Source organism: Mirounga angustirostris, unplaced genomic scaffold (genome assembly GCF_029215605.1).
Source record: "Mirounga angustirostris isolate CCGP_5_RB_7025 unplaced genomic scaffold, mMirAng1.0.hap1 SCAF_9, whole genome shotgun sequence".
Lineage (NCBI taxonomy): Eukaryota > Metazoa > Chordata > Mammalia > Carnivora > Phocidae > Mirounga > Mirounga angustirostris.
Window position 1 is genome coordinate 123,142,906 of NW_026991717.1, and position 18,046 is coordinate 123,160,951.

General features: G+C 40.9%; 2 protein-coding genes across 8 annotated transcripts in view; both read right to left on the minus strand.

The window, feature by feature from the left end:
* Positions 1 to 2,308: 2,308 nt before the first annotated feature.
* LOC123862473 (translation machinery-associated protein 7-like) lies at positions 2,309 to 6,267 on the minus strand. Its single transcript, XM_045902009.3, has 2 exons — positions 5,266 to 6,267; positions 2,309 to 4,653 (listed from the first exon to the last, which is right to left on the minus strand). Exon 2 carries the CDS (start codon positions 4,634 to 4,636, stop codon positions 4,397 to 4,399), a length of 240 nt encoding a protein of 79 aa, XP_045757965.1. The 5' UTR covers positions 4,637 to 4,653; positions 5,266 to 6,267; the 3' UTR covers positions 2,309 to 4,396.
* Positions 6,268 to 8,883: 2,616 nt separating this feature from the next.
* The window catches only part of STON2 (stonin 2), a 144,202-nt gene continuing 135,039 nt past the window's right edge, over positions 8,884 to 18,046 (minus strand). For 6 of the 7 annotated variants that reach the window (XM_045901342.3, XM_045901347.3, XM_045901340.3 and 3 more), the window contains 2 exons: positions 17,128 to 17,330; positions 8,884 to 15,769 (listed from right to left, as the gene is read on the minus strand). In XM_045901342.3, coding sequence (XP_045757298.1) covers positions 15,686 to 15,769; positions 17,128 to 17,330 — 287 coding nt within the window. In that variant the 3' untranslated portion in view covers positions 8,884 to 15,685. The remainder of the gene's footprint in view (positions 15,770 to 17,127; positions 17,331 to 18,046) is intronic. The other variant, XM_045901348.3, reaches the window with a different exon arrangement.

Genomic DNA, 18,046 nt, shown 5'->3' on the forward strand with positions numbered 1-18,046 from the left:
CCTTTCCTCAAATGATTTTTTGAAGGTGGGATTTGTTAGAGACTATTTCTGGGAATAGTCAACAGGGAAAAAAAAAATCATAATGATACAAAAGAAATTGCATATTATTGCAGTCATCACTCTTTGAGAAAGGCCAGGGAGGATAGGCTTCAGAGCAAAAAGGGAGGTGTTCATCTTTGCTGGGAATAGAAAGCTTCCATATACTGTAAAAGGACAGAGGATGAGAAGAAAGTTAGAACTGACGGTGGAAATGTGTAGGTAAGTTGATAGATTTGGTAGTAGGAAGCAAAGGAACTTCCTGTAATTGTTTACAATTTTTCAGTAAAATACAAGGGTAAGTTATCAGCTGAGAACACAGTGTAAAAAGTGGGAAGGAATCGTTGAAGGTTGGAGAAAAGAGGAGAAAATATGAATTAGTCATTTTTTGCAGGCAGAACATCAAAGGTATCTTAAAAAGTATATAAGGTTGTTATCAATTGCTTTCTTCAGATTTAGGATAAGAATCATAATGGCTGTGGTGCTCTTCTCTGGTGTCAGTCAGCTACTTGTGGAAAGGCATAGAGTGGGTAGGTAAGAGGCTTAACTAAAGTGACAAAGATCAGTAACTGTTCCCAAATATCCATTTTTCCCTTTCCTTTAGTAATAAAATTCCCTGAATGTTAGTTGGTCTTGCCCAGCAAGATATTACATTTTTGAGCTTCCTTTGCAGCTGATTGTCACCCTGTGCTTACATTAGATCCAGGAAATATAAGAGGTGATGTGGGCAACTCCTGGAACATCTTCCTAGAGAGTAAGCCATGTGTCTTGGGCCTCAGCAAGTAACTACTGTCAGAAGTTCATAAATAACAGAAAACCAGTGAATGACCAATTAGTAATTCATAAAAGTTTATCGTGCACACACCAAAATACAGTTTGCAAACCAGGAGCCCTCAAACCAAAACATGGAATGAGGCTCAGGGTATATGGTTAGAGGGGAAGGCCCCTTCTGTAAGGGGTAGTTTATATAATGGGAAGGCAGTGGTTATTTATACTTCACGGTGATTGGTTAGAATATTAGAATTTTCATAAATGATAGAGAATTGGTCTGTAGTGACCTCATATTAACCTTGGGAACCAGTTCAAGTTTTGCTTATGATTTCCAGACACACAGTCAAGAAAGAACCCAGGTCAAGTTAGTCTTGCAAAATAAGCTAAATTAAGCTTTGTATGAAGGTCAAGGAGATAGCAATATTTGGGGTTGTAGTGTGATAGCATGAACTCCATAGGATCCAAGTTTTGAAGAGGAAGAATGATTTATGAAGCAAAGAGGATACCTCTCTTCTCTCTCATCTTCAAGCCCACAGGTACGTGGTGTAAGAGAAAAAAACGACATCCTGTTGCGAGGACTTCAGGGCAGTGGGAGCATGTGCCTGGAACAGGGGAATAGCAGTGTTTCAGTCGGGTTGGAAATGAAGGCAGATGGGAGTGAAGGGACTGTCCAGAGAGGATATCATAGATTAAGAGTACTGATGACAGATCTTGAATCTTAGAGGCACAGGAAATGTCGAGGGAGCTAGGGAGGAGTGTAAGAGGGAGATGTATTCATGGATGAATTGGGGTGATGGGTGAAAAGAGTTGGGATTTCTAGCAGTTCCTGAGGCTCATGGAAAAACACATATTGGCATAGTGATGCTAAGGTCCAATTAGAGGAAGGTTAGGAATTGGTTTAAGGTGGGAAGCACAGACGACCCAGCAGTCTTGCAGCCAGTTGAGATCTAGCACCTAAAGATCAAAGACATATGAGAGTTTGGTGTCTTGGACAGTTGCAGTGATGAGAAGCAACAGGAACAGCAGTCTCACTGGAAGCTCCAGGAACTCAGTTAAGTCACCTTATTTAAAGTCTCTGTGCTTCAGTTTCTCAATGACATGAATGAGATGGGGGATGATAATGGTACTTTCTTGATAATTAGGCAATAGATTGAATTAATGACTCCAGTTCTTCACCCCTCCCTATGTGTACGCCCTTCACCTGTGACTTTGCAGTATATTAAACAGATGGGGTCTGTTCTCTTTCGCCATTAATCTGGGCCTGGTCATGTGAGTCCATTTGGCCAACAGAATTTGGTAGAAGTGGGGTGCCTGGGTGGCTCATTTGGTTAAGCGACTGCCTTCGGCTCAGGTCATGATCCTGGACTCCTGGGATCGAGTCCCGCATCGGGCTCCCTGCTCGGCGGGGAGTCTGCTTCTCCCTCTGACCCTCCTCCCTCTCCTGCTCTCTCTCTCATTCTCTCTCTCAAATAAATAAATAAAATTAAAAAAAAAAAAAAAAGAATTTGGTAGAAGTGATGGTGTGCCATTTCTGACGTCAGGCCCTAAGAAGCCTAAGTATTTCCACTCCTGCCTTTCCATGAAAATGACCTACCCAGGCAAACTTGTCAATTCCAAGAGGAGGATAAGAGACACATACAGTGGATCTGCCCTAACTAAGATGCCCCAGCCAAGCCCAGGCTAGGGCAGGGTTCCCAGGCAACACTTAAGCACATAAGCGAGCCCGGCCTAGGTCAGCCAGTCCACAGTAGACCACAGATATGTGAGCTTAATAAGCAAGAACTATTGTTTTAAGCCACTGAGGTTTGGAATGGTTTGTTATACAGAAATAGCTAGCCGATATAAAATATAAGGCATCAAACGTGGTACATGGCATTCGATTATTACTCAATTAATGTTAGTGTTCTAGTTACTATGTAACTAGAACTAGAATGTAACTACTATGTAACAAATTACCCCAGAACTTATTGGCCTGAAACAATTATTTATTATGCTCATGAATTATGAGGATCAGGAATTCGGACAGAGTACAGCAGGAATGGCTTATCTCTTTTCTGTGACATCAGGTGCCTCAGCTGGAAGCCTCAAAATCTGCGGGCTGGAATCATTTGAATCTCCATGCACTTATGTGTCTTGCTTGATTCCAGCTGTCAGCTGAGACCTTAGCTAAGACTGTTGAGTGGGATACCTACATGTGGTCACTGGACGTGGTCTGGGCTCCCTCAAAACATGGAGCCAGGGTGGAAAGGTGAGTGAACTCAGAGAGAAGGAGGCAGAAACTGCATCCTGTTATGACCTCACCTTGGAAGTCACATAGCATCACATCCACTGTGCTCTATTCGTTGGAGCAGTCGTTAGACCCACCATTCAAAGCCCAAATTCAAGGGGTGGGGAAATAGACTCCACAGTTTGATGGGGGCTGGAAGGTTCTGGAAGAGCATTTGGGACTGGAAGTATTGTTATTTATTGCATTTATTTGGAGGAAAATATAGTCTGTCCTAGTTAGCCATTTTTATTTCTACTATTCTCATCAAATAGATATACTGATTATATCTAAATCCACCATTTATACTGAGTTCTGCCTACTTTACTTACATAATGGTGTTCCCCCTACTTGTGCACTTGCCCTCCTGGCCATGCCCTACTTTGCCTTTTGAAGTGGTACCCTTTCCTTCAAGAGTTGGCCCAAAACATATCCCTTCTCCAAAACTTTTCCGATTGCAATAATTCATTTGAATTCCTCCCCAGATTTCTAAAATCCGTCGTGTAGCACTCTTTGTATATACCTTGCATTATACATTATCTTGCTATATATAATTCTTTCTGAGGGCAAGAATGACAATATTTAAGCTTTCTAATGTACTTGGCTAAAACCAATTTTTAAAAAAGATTTTATTTATTTATTCAACAGAGAGAGACACAGCGAGAGAGGGAACACAAGCAGGGGGAGTGGGAGAAGGAGAAGCAGGCTTCCCGCAGAGCAGGGAGCACTCGATCCCAGGACCCTGGGATCATGACGTGAGCCAAAGGCAGATGCTTAACCGACTGAGCCACCCAGGTGCCCCTAAAACCAATTATTTTGATAATCTTAAGAACTCCCCAACTATTTATTGTCTTTGTTGATGATGATGATAATATCAGGGAGTGGATAAGAATAGTCTGTAATCACATGACAAATGCAACTTTCTAAGTGCATGCGAAATACTTCTTGCTGCAAATTCATTGCTTCATAGCATGTGTCAATGTAGTGCAACCTCCCAAAACCATTCTTAAGAGCATTTCTGCATGTGCTTGTTTAAAATATACGTATGACCTTTTCCTAAAGTTTCAAGATTAAGGGTGTGCTCATTTGTCCTTCAACCATCCCCTCTTCATTGGTTTTGGTTTTCCATTTGTGGCTCCTCTTTTTTCCCTTCAAACCCTTTATTTTTTTTATTTTTTTACAAAAGTTTATTCTTAAATGTACAACAGGATCTAAGACAACACTTCATTCCAGCTGTAGGTAGCAACAGATGCTATGACAGGGAATCCAGATGTTTAAACAGGAATGGAATTAAGGATCATCATTGCCTCGGGCACATGGAACAGCTTACTTTTTGCCAGATTTCTTAATTCCACCTGTGGCCAGGGGGCCCTTCCCCGCGGCCTTCGCTTTTAGCTCCTCGAGTTTCTTCTGCTCTTCTTTCTGTTTCTGCTTGAATGCCTTATCTTCCTTGTCCATCTCCTTGGCCTGTTTCTTGGACTGCTTCAGGGGCTTCTTGCCACCTTCGTGGCCAGACCTCCATTCAAACCCTTTATACATCATCTTTGTTGTTTCTTGTAGCCTCATCTCCTCTCCTACGTTCACTGATACAGGGATTAAAATGAAATATTAAAACATTGTTACTATTTCTGTATTTCCTTATGTATGGATTTATGTTTTCGTAAATTCTAGGCTCCAGATATTTTCATGTCTATTTTTACTTTTTTTTTTTAAGTGGCCTCCACACCCAGAGGGAGCCCCACAAGGGGCTTGAACTCATGACCCCAAGATCAAGACCCGAGCCGAGATCAAGAGTCGGCCGCTTAACTGATTGAGCCACCCAGGCTCCCCTTTCATGTCTATTTTTTTTTTTTTAAGATTTTATTTATTTATTTGAGAGAGAGAATGAGATAGAGAGAGCATGAGAGGGGGGAGGGTCAGAGGGAGAAGCAGACTCCCTGCCGAGCAGGGAGCCCGATGCGGGACTCGATCCAGGGACTCCAGGATCATGACCTGAGCTGAAGGCAGTCGCTTAACCAACTGAGCCACCCAGGCGCCCCTCATGTCTATTTTTAAAAAAATAGGTATCCATACGCTCATGATTTGGATACCAGCTATAGAACTGAGGAGGCCACATACTATTATGTAGTTTCTACGTTGCACAGAAGGACTCTTCCGAGAAGGCGGAGGTGAAACCCCGGGCTTGATCTACTTACAGTATTCTCTATGTTCTGATGTGGGGCTTTACCAGTCCAGAAAGTGGGATGCCCTTTTGTAACTCAAATGAAGTTGTCAAACGTGCTGCCCTTGCTCCCGATGGTGCATTTGCTATCAAAACCATCTTCTGAACGAGGTATTTCTGGAGGGGGTGGACCATGTCTCATTTACCTCTGCATCCTTGGAACCTAATAGAACACAGAATGGGTGTTTCAAACATTCTTGAATGACTACTATATTGATTAGCAATTATTCCAAAGAAGAGTACTTTGCAGATATGTTAGTCATTGCTGTCACCTGAAAGTGGGGTGACCCACTCACAACCTTCCTGTAGGTGGCAGAGTAGCATAGATAAGAGTATGCTGATTTATGTCTGCTGATTCCTATGTTGCTTTCAGTACATTTTTGCTGCATGCCCAGAAGACCAATTCTTTTAGTCAATGATTGCTTTTTAACGAGAAGGATAAACCTAATAAATAAAAAATATTAAAAGGCAGCACACAACTGTTAACAGGCGGCAAATGAGATGTGCAATTTGTTCAAAAAGAGTTCAACGTGGGAAGAAATAATTGGAGACCATTTCAGTCTCTGAGATACGTTCCTTTATCCGCCAATGCCACCACACGAGTCCAGGCTCTCAGGGCTTTATAGCGTTTAGTGAAAAGAACAGAGAGGAAGAGAAGAAGAGGAAGAGGTGAGGGAGAGGAAAGAAGATAAAAAAAAAAGTAACCCCTGGGGTTTGCTTTCTACAAGCGTAGAAGATATTTTATCTCATTCCCTTCTGTTAACCTAGACTGTGTGGGGAAGGAAAGTACATGGTTTTCAGCTCTGAGTTTTTCTTTCTTTTCTTTTCTTTTTTTTTTTTTTTAAGATTTTATTTATTTTCAGGGAGAGAGAGCAAGCGAGAGAGCGCGCACAAGCAGGGGGAGCGGCAGAGGGAAAGGCAGAAGCAGGCTCAAGGAGCCCAATGCGGGACTCGATCCCAGGACCCTGGGATCATGACCTGAGCCGAAGGCAGATGCTTAACCAACTGAGCCACCCAGGCGTCCCTCAGCTCTGAGTTTTTCTAAAAATAGTATCTGTAAATTTTTTTAGACCTCTAAAGAAAAAAAATGTGAGTTTATGTAAGTTCTTTTTGGAGATCTAGGATAGACTTCTCTTTGGTTTGGAAAGATGCTTCAGTGGGTCCATGACAGGATGCAATGGAGTGGAACTAAAATTTGCTTTGCATAAGAAAGTAAACTATAATGGAGACTCATTATACTTCTATTCAAGTTATTTGGTCTGCCATTCCACTCAGTGGGTCTGTGAGGCAGAGAAAAGATGCTGTCAAGCCTGAAACAGTCAATTCATGTTGGTAAAACTCAGGAAATAATTGTGACTCATTTTAATGGCTTCCCCACATTGACCGTGAACTGGAACACATTGTTCAGGTGGCTGGGATTTGGGGCAGTGATGACTCTGTCCGTATTCTCAATGAAGAAGCTGAAAAATTAATTGAGGGTCATAGGGCAACTTTCATTAAAGAAGACTTATGCCTTAGTCTACTTTATTTTAGGGGCACTTTGATTTTCAAGAGTGTTGAATTTAGAACTTAATCCGCACTTAACATGAGATTTTAAGAATTTTTCAGTTTTCCCTTGGCAGTCAGGGAGACCATCTTTTGGGGACTTGAGGTGTTGGCTCCATTTACTCAGGCTAGAGGCGAGGGAGAAAGATGTATAACAAGGAGTCCCTCTGTGGGGTGTGAGCAGTGAACTTTCAGAGCAGGGATGTCTGGTATTGACTTTTAAGTTCTTTCCTGTTTTGTGCTGTACTCACTATTAATTGCTAACCTTTAATAAATGTCAGTTGTACCATCAGCCTTGAATTATTAGTACCTTGCAGAATGGAGAGAGGGGCTGCCTTCATTAAATATGAATGTATCTAAAATACTTAGTACACATGGTTGCACCGGAGTATAAACACTACATAAAAGCTAACTCATATTATGTTTTGGGAATAGAGAAAGCGCTGTCCAGCATGGAGGAATAAAGAGGAAATAGTTAGAGGTGATCAAGAAAAAGGTGGGAGGAATTTGGAAAAGAGCTGACAAATGACCCAGAGGACATTTAAATTCTCATCTTCACTTCCTCTCATTCCCAACTTCTCTTCCCACAAATCCTGAAGATCACTAGGGAGCACACTTGGCTTCAGAGAACTACTTGCATAATTATTCCACTTGAATATTAAAGTACAGGGGAACCTTAGCAGGCTGAAACCTTTTGTCAATGTGGGACCTAGACAGGTCTCAAAACTTACTCAAGAGGACTCTGGATGGATAAGGATGGAAGAATAGGGCAAAGGAGGATATTATTCTTCAGCTAAGAAAATTTTATGCTGTTATTTGGCTATTAATCCTTCTGTGCACCTGCTATCAGTTATTAATACCAGGTAATTTCATACTGGCTAGGCTATAGAATTCTGTGTTCTGTTGAGGACACAGTTCTCTCAACAACAGGGGGCCAATTACAGATCATTTTATTTTGCAGTAAGATGTCCATGGCCTATTTGAACTAAACAAAACACAAAGCTTGGTTTATTTCTTTCCTTGGTTACTCAAAAAAACCCTTGGTTTTCTTTGCCCTTAAGCTTTTCTCTAGTCCAAAACCACCCGGCACATTGTAGACAGGTGAGTCTTTCTAGAATAGTGCTTTATTAGTAAGATTCTAAAATGGCTTCATAGCATTTACTGGGTTGAGTCGACCTCAGGCTAGATGCAAGCCCTCCCTCAGCTTGCCTTTGCTACCAACCTTACCTTTTTTAAGATTTTATTTATTTATTAGAGAGAGAGGGAGTGAGAGAGAGCATGAGAGGGGAGAGAGTAGGAGGGAGAAGCAGACTCCCTGCCGAGCAGGGAGCCCAATTTGGGACTCGATCCCGGGACTTTGGTATATGTGCTGCCGAAGCGAGCACCGATCCCGGGACTTTGGGATCATGACCTGAGCCGAAGGTAGTTGCTTAACCACTGAGCCACCCAGGCGCCCCCCAACCTTACCTTCTGATGTGCATGAGCCCTTCACTCAGGTCAGGCTCACCTTCCACTCATCCAGCATGCCACTTTGACATGACTCTTCCCAGTTCTAAACTCCCTTCCTCTTGCCACTGAGACCTCCAGGTCTCACTTAAAAGTCATCTTTTCTGTGAAAACCTTCCAAGTATTCTAGTCCATATTGATTTTTTTTTCCCATCTGAGTTTATGTTGACATTAGTCATTTGGATTCATCGATTGAACAGTTACTTGTTGAGCACTGACAATATGCCAGGAACACATTGCAGATATGGTATTTGATTATGTACTTTTATATTTCTCACTTATCTGTGTATGCACTTATTGCCAAGAAAATCTTAAGGATTATATAATTTTGTTTTCTGACAGAATTGGCCAGAAAATAGGAACGCAATAAATACCTCTTGAATTGACTAAATTATATATATGATAAACTAGGATAAGCAGTTGGTGTCACTTGTTAACATGTCATCTTATGATCATTAACATATTAACTGGGTGATGGGCATTCTTTATAATAAACATTTTTCCTTATGCCTCACCTCATTAAATCTTCCATAGTGACAGATTTTATTTAAAAATTTTTATTAATAGCTCATTTTCATAGCTCAAGAAAAGGGTATTACAGACGATAATCAGCAGAACAATTACAAACAAAACCTCACCTCTATAAAGCTAGCCAGTGTGTAGACTTTATTACGTAGGCACATATTCTTTTTAAGAAAAGTAAACCGGTTTTACATAAAATTAGTCACACTAGTACAAGAGGTTACATCAAATGAGGATGGATGATGAAGGAAGGAAAATAAAAGCCTTGGATCAGCTGAATCACTCATTGGATCTTGGATCCATCCATCCTGACATACTGAAATTCACTGATGGACATTACAAAAATGGAGGGTGAGGAGATCTCCTTTATCACACTCCCTGGCTAAAACACTGATTCTGTTTATTTTCTTGCATATGGTAAGTTTTCTCCAGGTTCTGTTGGCAGGTAGACACAAAGGTCAAATGAATGCTGGCTTAGGGTCAGAGGAGCTCATAATCTTCCCTTCTTTTACCTCATACTTCAAAACCCTTAAACCCTTTGGTCCAACAGGTTGCTGTCAGGATCTGTGCGGCACATCTGCTTTCCCAGATCTGCTTGCTTTGGATACTACCTGGGGTTGCTGGTCCTGAAGCACATGGAGGCAAGATGAGGGTGGCTAGATGATGTCCATGACTAGCACTGAGGGTTTGATCTGAGGCACATAGGACTGACCAGGAAGAGGATGCTAGAATTCCTTGCTCAGTTAGAATCGAGCCATTACATTTGACCCCATTCTAAGTACAAGACACTAAAATCATACTAACACATACCATAAAAGAGATGGTATTTTGTAGCTTCAGGATGTTTAAAAAAAATTTTAAACTACGTTTTCATGTTACTAATAGACAGTGGGGATACAGAGAACTGACCCTTGCTCTCATCTCATCTCATTTTGCCTTAACTGATTGACAAATAGTCCCAGAATGTTTATGGAGCATTTCTTTCCTCCCTCAATTTCTACAGTCTTCTGTGTAAAAGGACATAACTATAAACCCTAGATAATCCTAATGTGGCCCCTCAGTACCTTGGAGGGTTAGACCTACTTCTGCTTCAAAGTGATCCCCAAATCCTACCATCCATTTCGGAGCCCTGTCTGGTCTGTTCCTCCTCACACTCACAGCACTGTTTTGCTGGGTGATGCCGGTGTAACTTACAGAGCAGTGTTCTAACTGATGGTCACCATCCTTTTGATCCTCCAGCTACAAAATAGAGGCCTGCAGGGTTTTCTGTGTTTGTTGTCTGGGCAGACGGTAAAGGATAGATACATGAAAAGGAAAAAGATGGGCCAGCTGATCTTGGTTCTTGGTTCTTAAGACTATATGAAGAATCCTACTGACATGAAGTATCACTGACAATGGCACCAAAGGATCTTTTATAAAATAATCCATAAAACTGGAGCCGGCAGGGACCATTAGTTCAGCTTTCTCATTTTTTTAGCTGAGGTTCCTGAGGCCCAACTGTGAAACCAGCAAGTTAACTTCACATGGTGATTGTCTCCATGACTATGTCCTTCAAAGCTTCATAGAAACCCTAATTTTCCCTTGATAAAGGGCACTTCCCTCCAATGACTTCACATCAACAATGCTCAGTGTCCTTGGCTTTGACCTTACCTCCCTTTAGGGAAGCTGGCTGACAGCACAGAACTTTGACCAGAGTAGACACTTGATAAACATTTGTTGAACTGAAATCGTTCTACTGTTATCCCTGCTACATAATCTTTTATTTTTCCTAGAGCTCCTTACTTTTAAGGGATGCCCTTTAGTTCAAGTCTTTTGAGATGTGGTGGCTAATGCTGTATTTGTCACCTCTCTACACTTTGTCTTTTCATATTGAAATTCTAATTTTTAAGTCTGTTCTTTTATAGCTTTTCATTATACACAGTTATTATTTGCCTCTGTCCAGGCACTAAACACATTACCACGGATGATTTCTGTCTTTACAGACCTGGAATTGCAGATACGTGTTTTTTTCCCCCCAATTCTTAAAACAAAAACAAAAGACTAGGCTCTCAAGCAGATTTGCTAAGGCACAATACAAGAAATGTGACAATTCCATAGTCCTTCCTTTAGTTAATACATGGGAAAATATTACTAATACATTTATTTTCTACATCTTGTCCACTTTTAATTCCTTAAATACATAAATACAAGTCACAATATCCAAAGGAAGTTTCATTTACAAAGAGCTCAATTAAGAAATGATGAAGAAATGGTGATTTGTAGGGAATTGGCACTTAAACATTGGTAATGTTTAGGAAACATCTTTAAAACTTGGTAAGAATACCATGATTAATTTTATATAAAGAGTGGCCATGGTTTGGATGGGACTTGGTATAAGGTGTTAAAGATGATTTGCTTATACTAGGTGATATATTTTTTGTGTGGATATAATCTTTTGGATCAGTTTTGTTCAAATTTTCTGATAAATTGCATTCTTGACCTAAAGTCTAGAAATGCTAGAATTAACTACGATCACCATTTGTAGAAGAGCTAAAGTTACCAGCCCCAAGTGGGAGAACTCTAAAAGTAGGCTAGGTGGCAGTGCTTCTTACTCAAATTAATTTAATATTCCCAAGGCTTTTAAGAAAAAAAATTCAGATCATCCTGTGCTTTCCCACCACTAACCTTATAATGAAACTGAAAGCAGCTGTGAAATCATGATTTCATTTCACGAGTTTCATCCTCACTCTCTCAAACCTCCATCCTCTTAGGGTGACAAAGGAAGTACCCAGTAACATTGGTCAGTGGTTAATGTTGGGGAAAACAAGGACCTCGCACACCAAGACTGGCCATGCTTTCTTCTCCTGCTGGCTATTCAAATGGGCAAGATCTGTCGGGCTTGCAGGAACAAAATTGAGTCAATAATCTTCACTACGGATAGCATCTGTGCTATTGTATTTTGGGCACAAAAATGTTTTTCAATATGAGTAAGGTACACTGTAGTTTAAATTTAGCTGCACGTTAAGTGCTGACAGTTATTATTAGTGGACAGGGGAAGCAGGAATAAAAAGAAATTTAAGTCTTCCAGGAAATAAAGCATGCTTGCTTGCTTTAATATAAGTATCTGATGATAGATAAGTAAGGGCTAAGTATCTTAGAGTTTCAGGGCCAGTGTTCGTTCAGCAAACACTTATTGAATACCTAAAATTTCTTCTTCTTTTTTTTTTTTTAAGTAAGCTCTACACCCAGCATGGGGCTCGAACTCACAATCCCGAGATCAAGAGTTGCATGCTCTACCAACTGAGCCAGCCAGGCACCCCCTAATAATTTCCTTTTATTTCATTAATGTATGTTTGTCCTATCAGCAAGGATTTAAAGTGGCTGAAACCTATTATACCCCCAAGCTTTGCTCTAGGTATTGAAAACAAGGAATAAGATACATTCTTTGCCATCATGGATCATATTTCTTGGGGGTATTAATTTCCAGGGAAATAAACTCTTGCTCTCACCCACTGGATTTGAATAGAAATTACTCCCATTTCAAATAAGAAATATATTACATAAAAAAAAATTCTCAAGAGTTCTGAGTCCTGCCAATAATGCAGGAATGCTGAGAGTGGGGAAAGAACCAAATAGGAAAAAAAAAAAAACCAAAAAACTGTCCAGGTAATATTTAATATAAGTGAAATGCAAAATTTTGGTAAGAAATAACTAGTATTATGTTTACAAGAGTGTCAAAGGGGGTTTAATGCCCCCCCAAAATATCTTAACTTCTCGTTTGACCTATCGTAACAAGTACATTTCTTATTCTTTCACAATAAAGTCACAAAGCAAGCCACCAGACTCAAAAGAAAGCGTAGCTCTTAATATCATGTGACATCTAATTTATGTTCTAATAGTAATACTATGTGTTGGTAAAATGAACTTACTTTTAATATTTTCACATTATTGATAACACAGACAAGGATTTTTGTGACCACACACACACAATCCAGGTCCAGAGAGGCAAACTTAGAATTTACACACCAAAAAGGTAATTTGCCTGTGTTTTCTATGTAGACTATTAACAAAACACTAGTTCTAAAAATATATAGTATTATATTCCCCAAACCCCTAAATGCTACCCATAATTAGTTTCCCAAAAATAGTAGTGGGAAAGCAAATTTGATGAAATCAAGGTGATAGATTTTTTAAAATTAATAATAATTTGCTTGCTGAATGTAGATAGCATGGAAGGATTTTCCTAACCTTTGGTTTAAAAAAAAAAATCCAGGTAAAAGCACAAAGGCAATGAGAATTAACTAAGGTGGGGGGAAAAAGTTCAATAAGCAATACACATGTGATGCCAGCAGGTGAGGCAGAGATCTTGAGAGGGTACATGAGCGCTGACCTTGGGTAAGGAAGGTGCCAGAATGACCTTCACTTAGCCAGCTCTTCAGCCCATCTTGACGTTTCTATGAGGAATCTCATGTGCCTCTCGTACAACAGGGGAAGGGCTATGCCTCACTTGACAAAGACTTCCAGGGAACCCCACTGTATTTCAAAGAGCACACAAAACCACTTATCAAAGAAAAAAACAACTAGAGTTAGAGAGTCCTATTACTATTGAGATGAACCTATATGCAGATGGGATCTTGATAGCCATCCAGCCCAAATCCAATGTCCCTTTCAGAGCATCTGGGACGGATGATTATTTTAACCTTTGTTTGGGCATTTGCCACAACAGGAAATTTTACTGCTCGAGTCTATTTCTCTTTAGAACCACTCTTATTAAAAAATTCTTTCTTATGTTGAAGCAAACATCTGTCATCTATAAAGTTCCTCTTTGTTCCTATTTTTGCCCTTTTTGAAGTTACACAGGGTAAGTCTAATTCCTCTCCTTTTTTTTTTATAACTCAACAGAAATTTCAAGGCAGCTATATTATTTTATTCTCTCCTATTCTATTCCCCTCTTCCTTGTATCATCAGACCCTTCACAACCCTGGTAACCTGCCTCTGGACGCAATTTATTAATGTCTCTCTTAAACTATGGTACCCAGAATTGAACTCAACCCTCCATCCAGATGTGGACTGACCAATGCAGCATGCAGGGCTCCCTGGGCTTCTGTTACCACAGGCTGAATGCACTGACTTTGTGAACGGTCATGATGCACTCCTGATTCAATGGTGAACTCCTATTTTGACATGAACTGCTATGAAACTAGGACTTTTCAATACCCTTCCCATCAACATACATGTAAGTAATACCTCTCTGTATTTAGAGGGCTGCATTTAAGCAACTAGAATATAGTTTCTCATTAATGTCTACTGAATTTCATCCTTTTAGTTTCAGTCTTATGTTCAGGTAGTTAAGAAAAATGGAATGATGTCTATATTCTAGTGTCAGTACATAGTTATAATTCAATGAATATTCACTGAATAAATTAATCCTAAATCTGCCAGTCGAGGCTGGATATATCGTTTATTTCTCTGTGTCATCTGACAAATCTGACAAGCATGCTTTCAGTCCCCTTACTCTCTTCTTCATAGGAGAAACAGGCAGATAGAACGTTCCTGTAAATTGTTGAGCAGGTGTCCCATTTGGGATGGCCAATATAGGTCCGTGTATGGTAAGAAAACACCAAGATACAAGTAAGAAGTGGAGATATAGAATGTAAACGGGAACCTATGAAGGGAAAGAAGACTGAGTATCCCAGACTCTTGGAATTGGAACTTAATGTTCCCAACATTAGAAAAATATGGCTTTCCCCCATCTCTACCCTAGAGACTTCTGCCTTGTAGATCTGTTACAATACTGTGATTATCAAACTCTGAATTTTGGGGAAAAGCTCATGCAAGCTCAGTTTTAAAATAGCTTTTAAAATGATCTTTTCCACTTTATTTCCTGTAAATTCTGAGTTAAAGAGACATGCAACTGTCTATAGGCTTGAGGTATAACAAGAGCTCCCAAATGCTCCTGACAAATGCCTGAGGTATAATATATATAGATAGATAGATCTATTTGTTTCAGGAATCGGAAATGGCCTATATTTTTCAGTGTAAATTTGAGAATTCACTGAGATTGAAAATGTCTCCTGAATTGAATATAATCTTACAATTAATGTCCCTTTTCCCCCAGAATGAAGAAAAATAAGCTCAATTTTGCTTTCCCTTCCATAGCCACCCTTTGCAGAATGTGGGGCTAATCACAGAATAAAAAAGTATCCTATTGTGCCTTTTTTCCATTGTGTATTGTGACTCAGGGTGGTGAACCCTGGGACTAGAGAGATGGAAAAAGTGTTTCCATCAAAACAATCCAAAACTGGGAGGGAAATGTCTTGAAAACTTTTGTTGCATAGTGTTAACATTGAAAGAATGGAGACACATACCCAAGCCTAGGAGACCCAAAGAGGAAATGTGTTCTGTACCTCTTCTGAACCTTTTCTAGAGGGCGTGACAGAGGGGGATTCTCAAGACTGTGTTTTCTAGAAAATCATGGAAGTGACAGATGGACACCAGAAGGAAATCCTGCCAACACTGATGTGGAAGGTTCTCTTCCTGACTCCAGTAGTCACAACAAGCCACACTCAAGTACTACAAGAGAAACAGAGCAAAGAGAGGGAGGCTTAATTAGACAATAAGCTCCCAAAGTCAGGGGAACCAGCTGCTTCAGGCACATCAGAGGCTCTCCAACGCAATCACCTCAAGGTTTCCTGTTAGATTACAGGTAACTACACACAGGAAGGTCCAATATACTGTTCCCAGCACAGAGTAGCCATGGTGGGTACTGCCTTAAACTCCGGCTGCTCAGGAAGACATCCTATCATGACGCTTGGGTCAGGCCCCCTTGCAAGAGGGCTTCATCACTGGACCCCACACTCCTTGGGATTTTCCATTTCATCTCCTTCAAAGTCCGGCTTCAAACTCTTCTTTTGCTCAATTTCCACCTGTTGAGAGCAGAAGTTGGAAAGAAATATCAGAAAGAGGAGAAAAACATCCCAGTAAGAAATAATCGCAAAGAGAGTACCTCACCAGGTTCTCTGAGATTCCCTGTAATTTTGTCACTGTTTTGGGCTTTAGCCACATTGGAGCTACTGGCCCTGAGGACGTCATGATTCTCTGCACATGCTCTTCACTCGATCTGGAATTCCCTCTTCCTCACAGTCCACCTGGAAAATTTTTATTCTTTGCCTTGCACAGCTGCTCAAAGGTCACCTCTTCTGTGAAGCTGTTCTCAACTCATTAGGGAGTTCGGTGCTCCTCCTACGCATATTTCCACGTCCCTGGTACACGTGCCCAGCTCCAGCATTCCACAGGCTCCGTGGGACAGGGGCAGGCCCTCCTTTACTACTGTATCCCCATAATGCAGGCATGCAGCAGGCAAGCACAAAGGTTTACCAAATGAATGGATTCTTTTTCAGCCGGCTGTTTATACTATTACTTTATTGCTTTACAAAGTCTCCAAACTGGTAATTACGGTAGTGTTTACAGTTCTACCGGTGTTTTCTGTAAAATACTGTAGCTGTAACTGTAAAGGGATTAATAAATTCATCTTGCCTTGAAAGAGACACACACTGAAGCCTTTGACAAGTCAGAAAAGAAATACGTTAAGCAAGAGAGTTTCACAATTAAAGCTGTTCCTCTCTTTACCACTTTGGATATTTATGATGAAGGAAACAAAACAGTTGACTAGGGTCATGCTTGATGAAAGTGCTATTTTTTTTTCCTGGCCACAAGATGGAGTATTTGTTCTTTTTGGTAGTTTAAGATTTTCGATTATAGCCCAGTGACCAGGTCATATGTGTCCTGACTTTACTTAGATCTACTTCATCAACTCTGAGGCTGAAATATATGCTTTGGGTTAGCACTTTCCTGAACTCCCCTCACTTTCCAAGTTCACAACTTCTGTAACATATATTATGAATGAGAATATAATATTATGATATACTCAATCATAATATTCATATTATATAATGTACAATTAATAATATATATTATACAATAATAATAATCCCTTTACCCCATGACTCTTTTGATGTTCATGATGACTGAAAGACATTATACTCTCCTCTTTCGTCTGCCTCTTTATTTTTTTCCAACCTTTCTCTTGCTCACTAGATTAGTCATTCAAATCAGAGCAGACTCATCCACAGCCATGTGTGGTGTACCTCTCTCTAAGGCAGTAAGAGAACACCTTGCACTCATGGCAGGCGCTGCTAAAGGGAACAAGATGGGGGTGGGGGAGGAGGGGAGAGGAGCAAGCAAATGATCTTGGACACATTAGCCAGATGCCTCCCGAGGTTACCTTATAGCTATAGTGTGCGGAATAATTGACCCACTTCCTGATGTCAGTCTTGTCTTCCACGGAGATGGATCTTACAGTGGCTTTGGAGGCAGAAGTTGTGGGCATGCTGAACTCAACATTCACATGATTGGCAAATCCGGAAGGCACTTCCCGGTCAGAGCCAAGTTCAAGGTGGCAGAAGAAACAGTGTGGGTGACCAGAAGCTATGAAAGGAAAAGAATCTAGACATTAGGTTCTTCGGAGAGACGTGGAAGGAGAGGCCCACAGAGCCACCTCAATTACCAAGAAGGCCTGAAGACTGCCTGCCAGCTCAGCACTGGGCAGTCTTTCAGAGCGTCCAGTGCTGAGCAGAGGATTTACTTCCACAGAAATCACACTGCCCGTGCCTCAGACCCTTTGAGAGAACTATCTCATTGCAGTAGCCTTGTATCCTAGCAATAAAACCCACAGCCTGAAAAACGGGTCATTCTGCCCGCTGAGGTCAGGGCGATATGGGAACCCAGCACCAATGCCAGAAACAGAGGCACAGATCTGGAGATCGGCAGAAAGGAGTAAAAGGGAGCAGCACTTAGCACCGAATAAAACATCAATGACAGCCACGTGGAGCAAAGGAATGGGTTCCCTTGGAAAGATGAGTTTTCTCAACAGCATTTCGTGTTTTTGCAAAAATGCTTTGGCACGTTTTTGTGGGTGGATGGCACATGTAAATGACGAAGCCCTTATAAACAGCGTAGATGCATGAAGGGTGTGCATGGTGCACTGGGTAGGACACAGACTAACAGGGCACTGCGTGTGGCTCCTAGCGCTCCTGCAAAGTGGCGGAGATCCTGCACCCAAGTCTTTTGTTCTCCTCGCCTCAAATCCCGATTTGGAAAGTGGAGAAATGGAATGGGTAGTAAAGGACAGTGCCAGGCATAGT

Excerpts from the sequence above, each read along its gene's own strand:
- LOC123862473 (XM_045902009.3), bottom strand. The coding sequence starts at position 4,636 with ATGAGGCTACAAGAAACAACAAAGATGATGTATAAAGGGTTTGAATGG.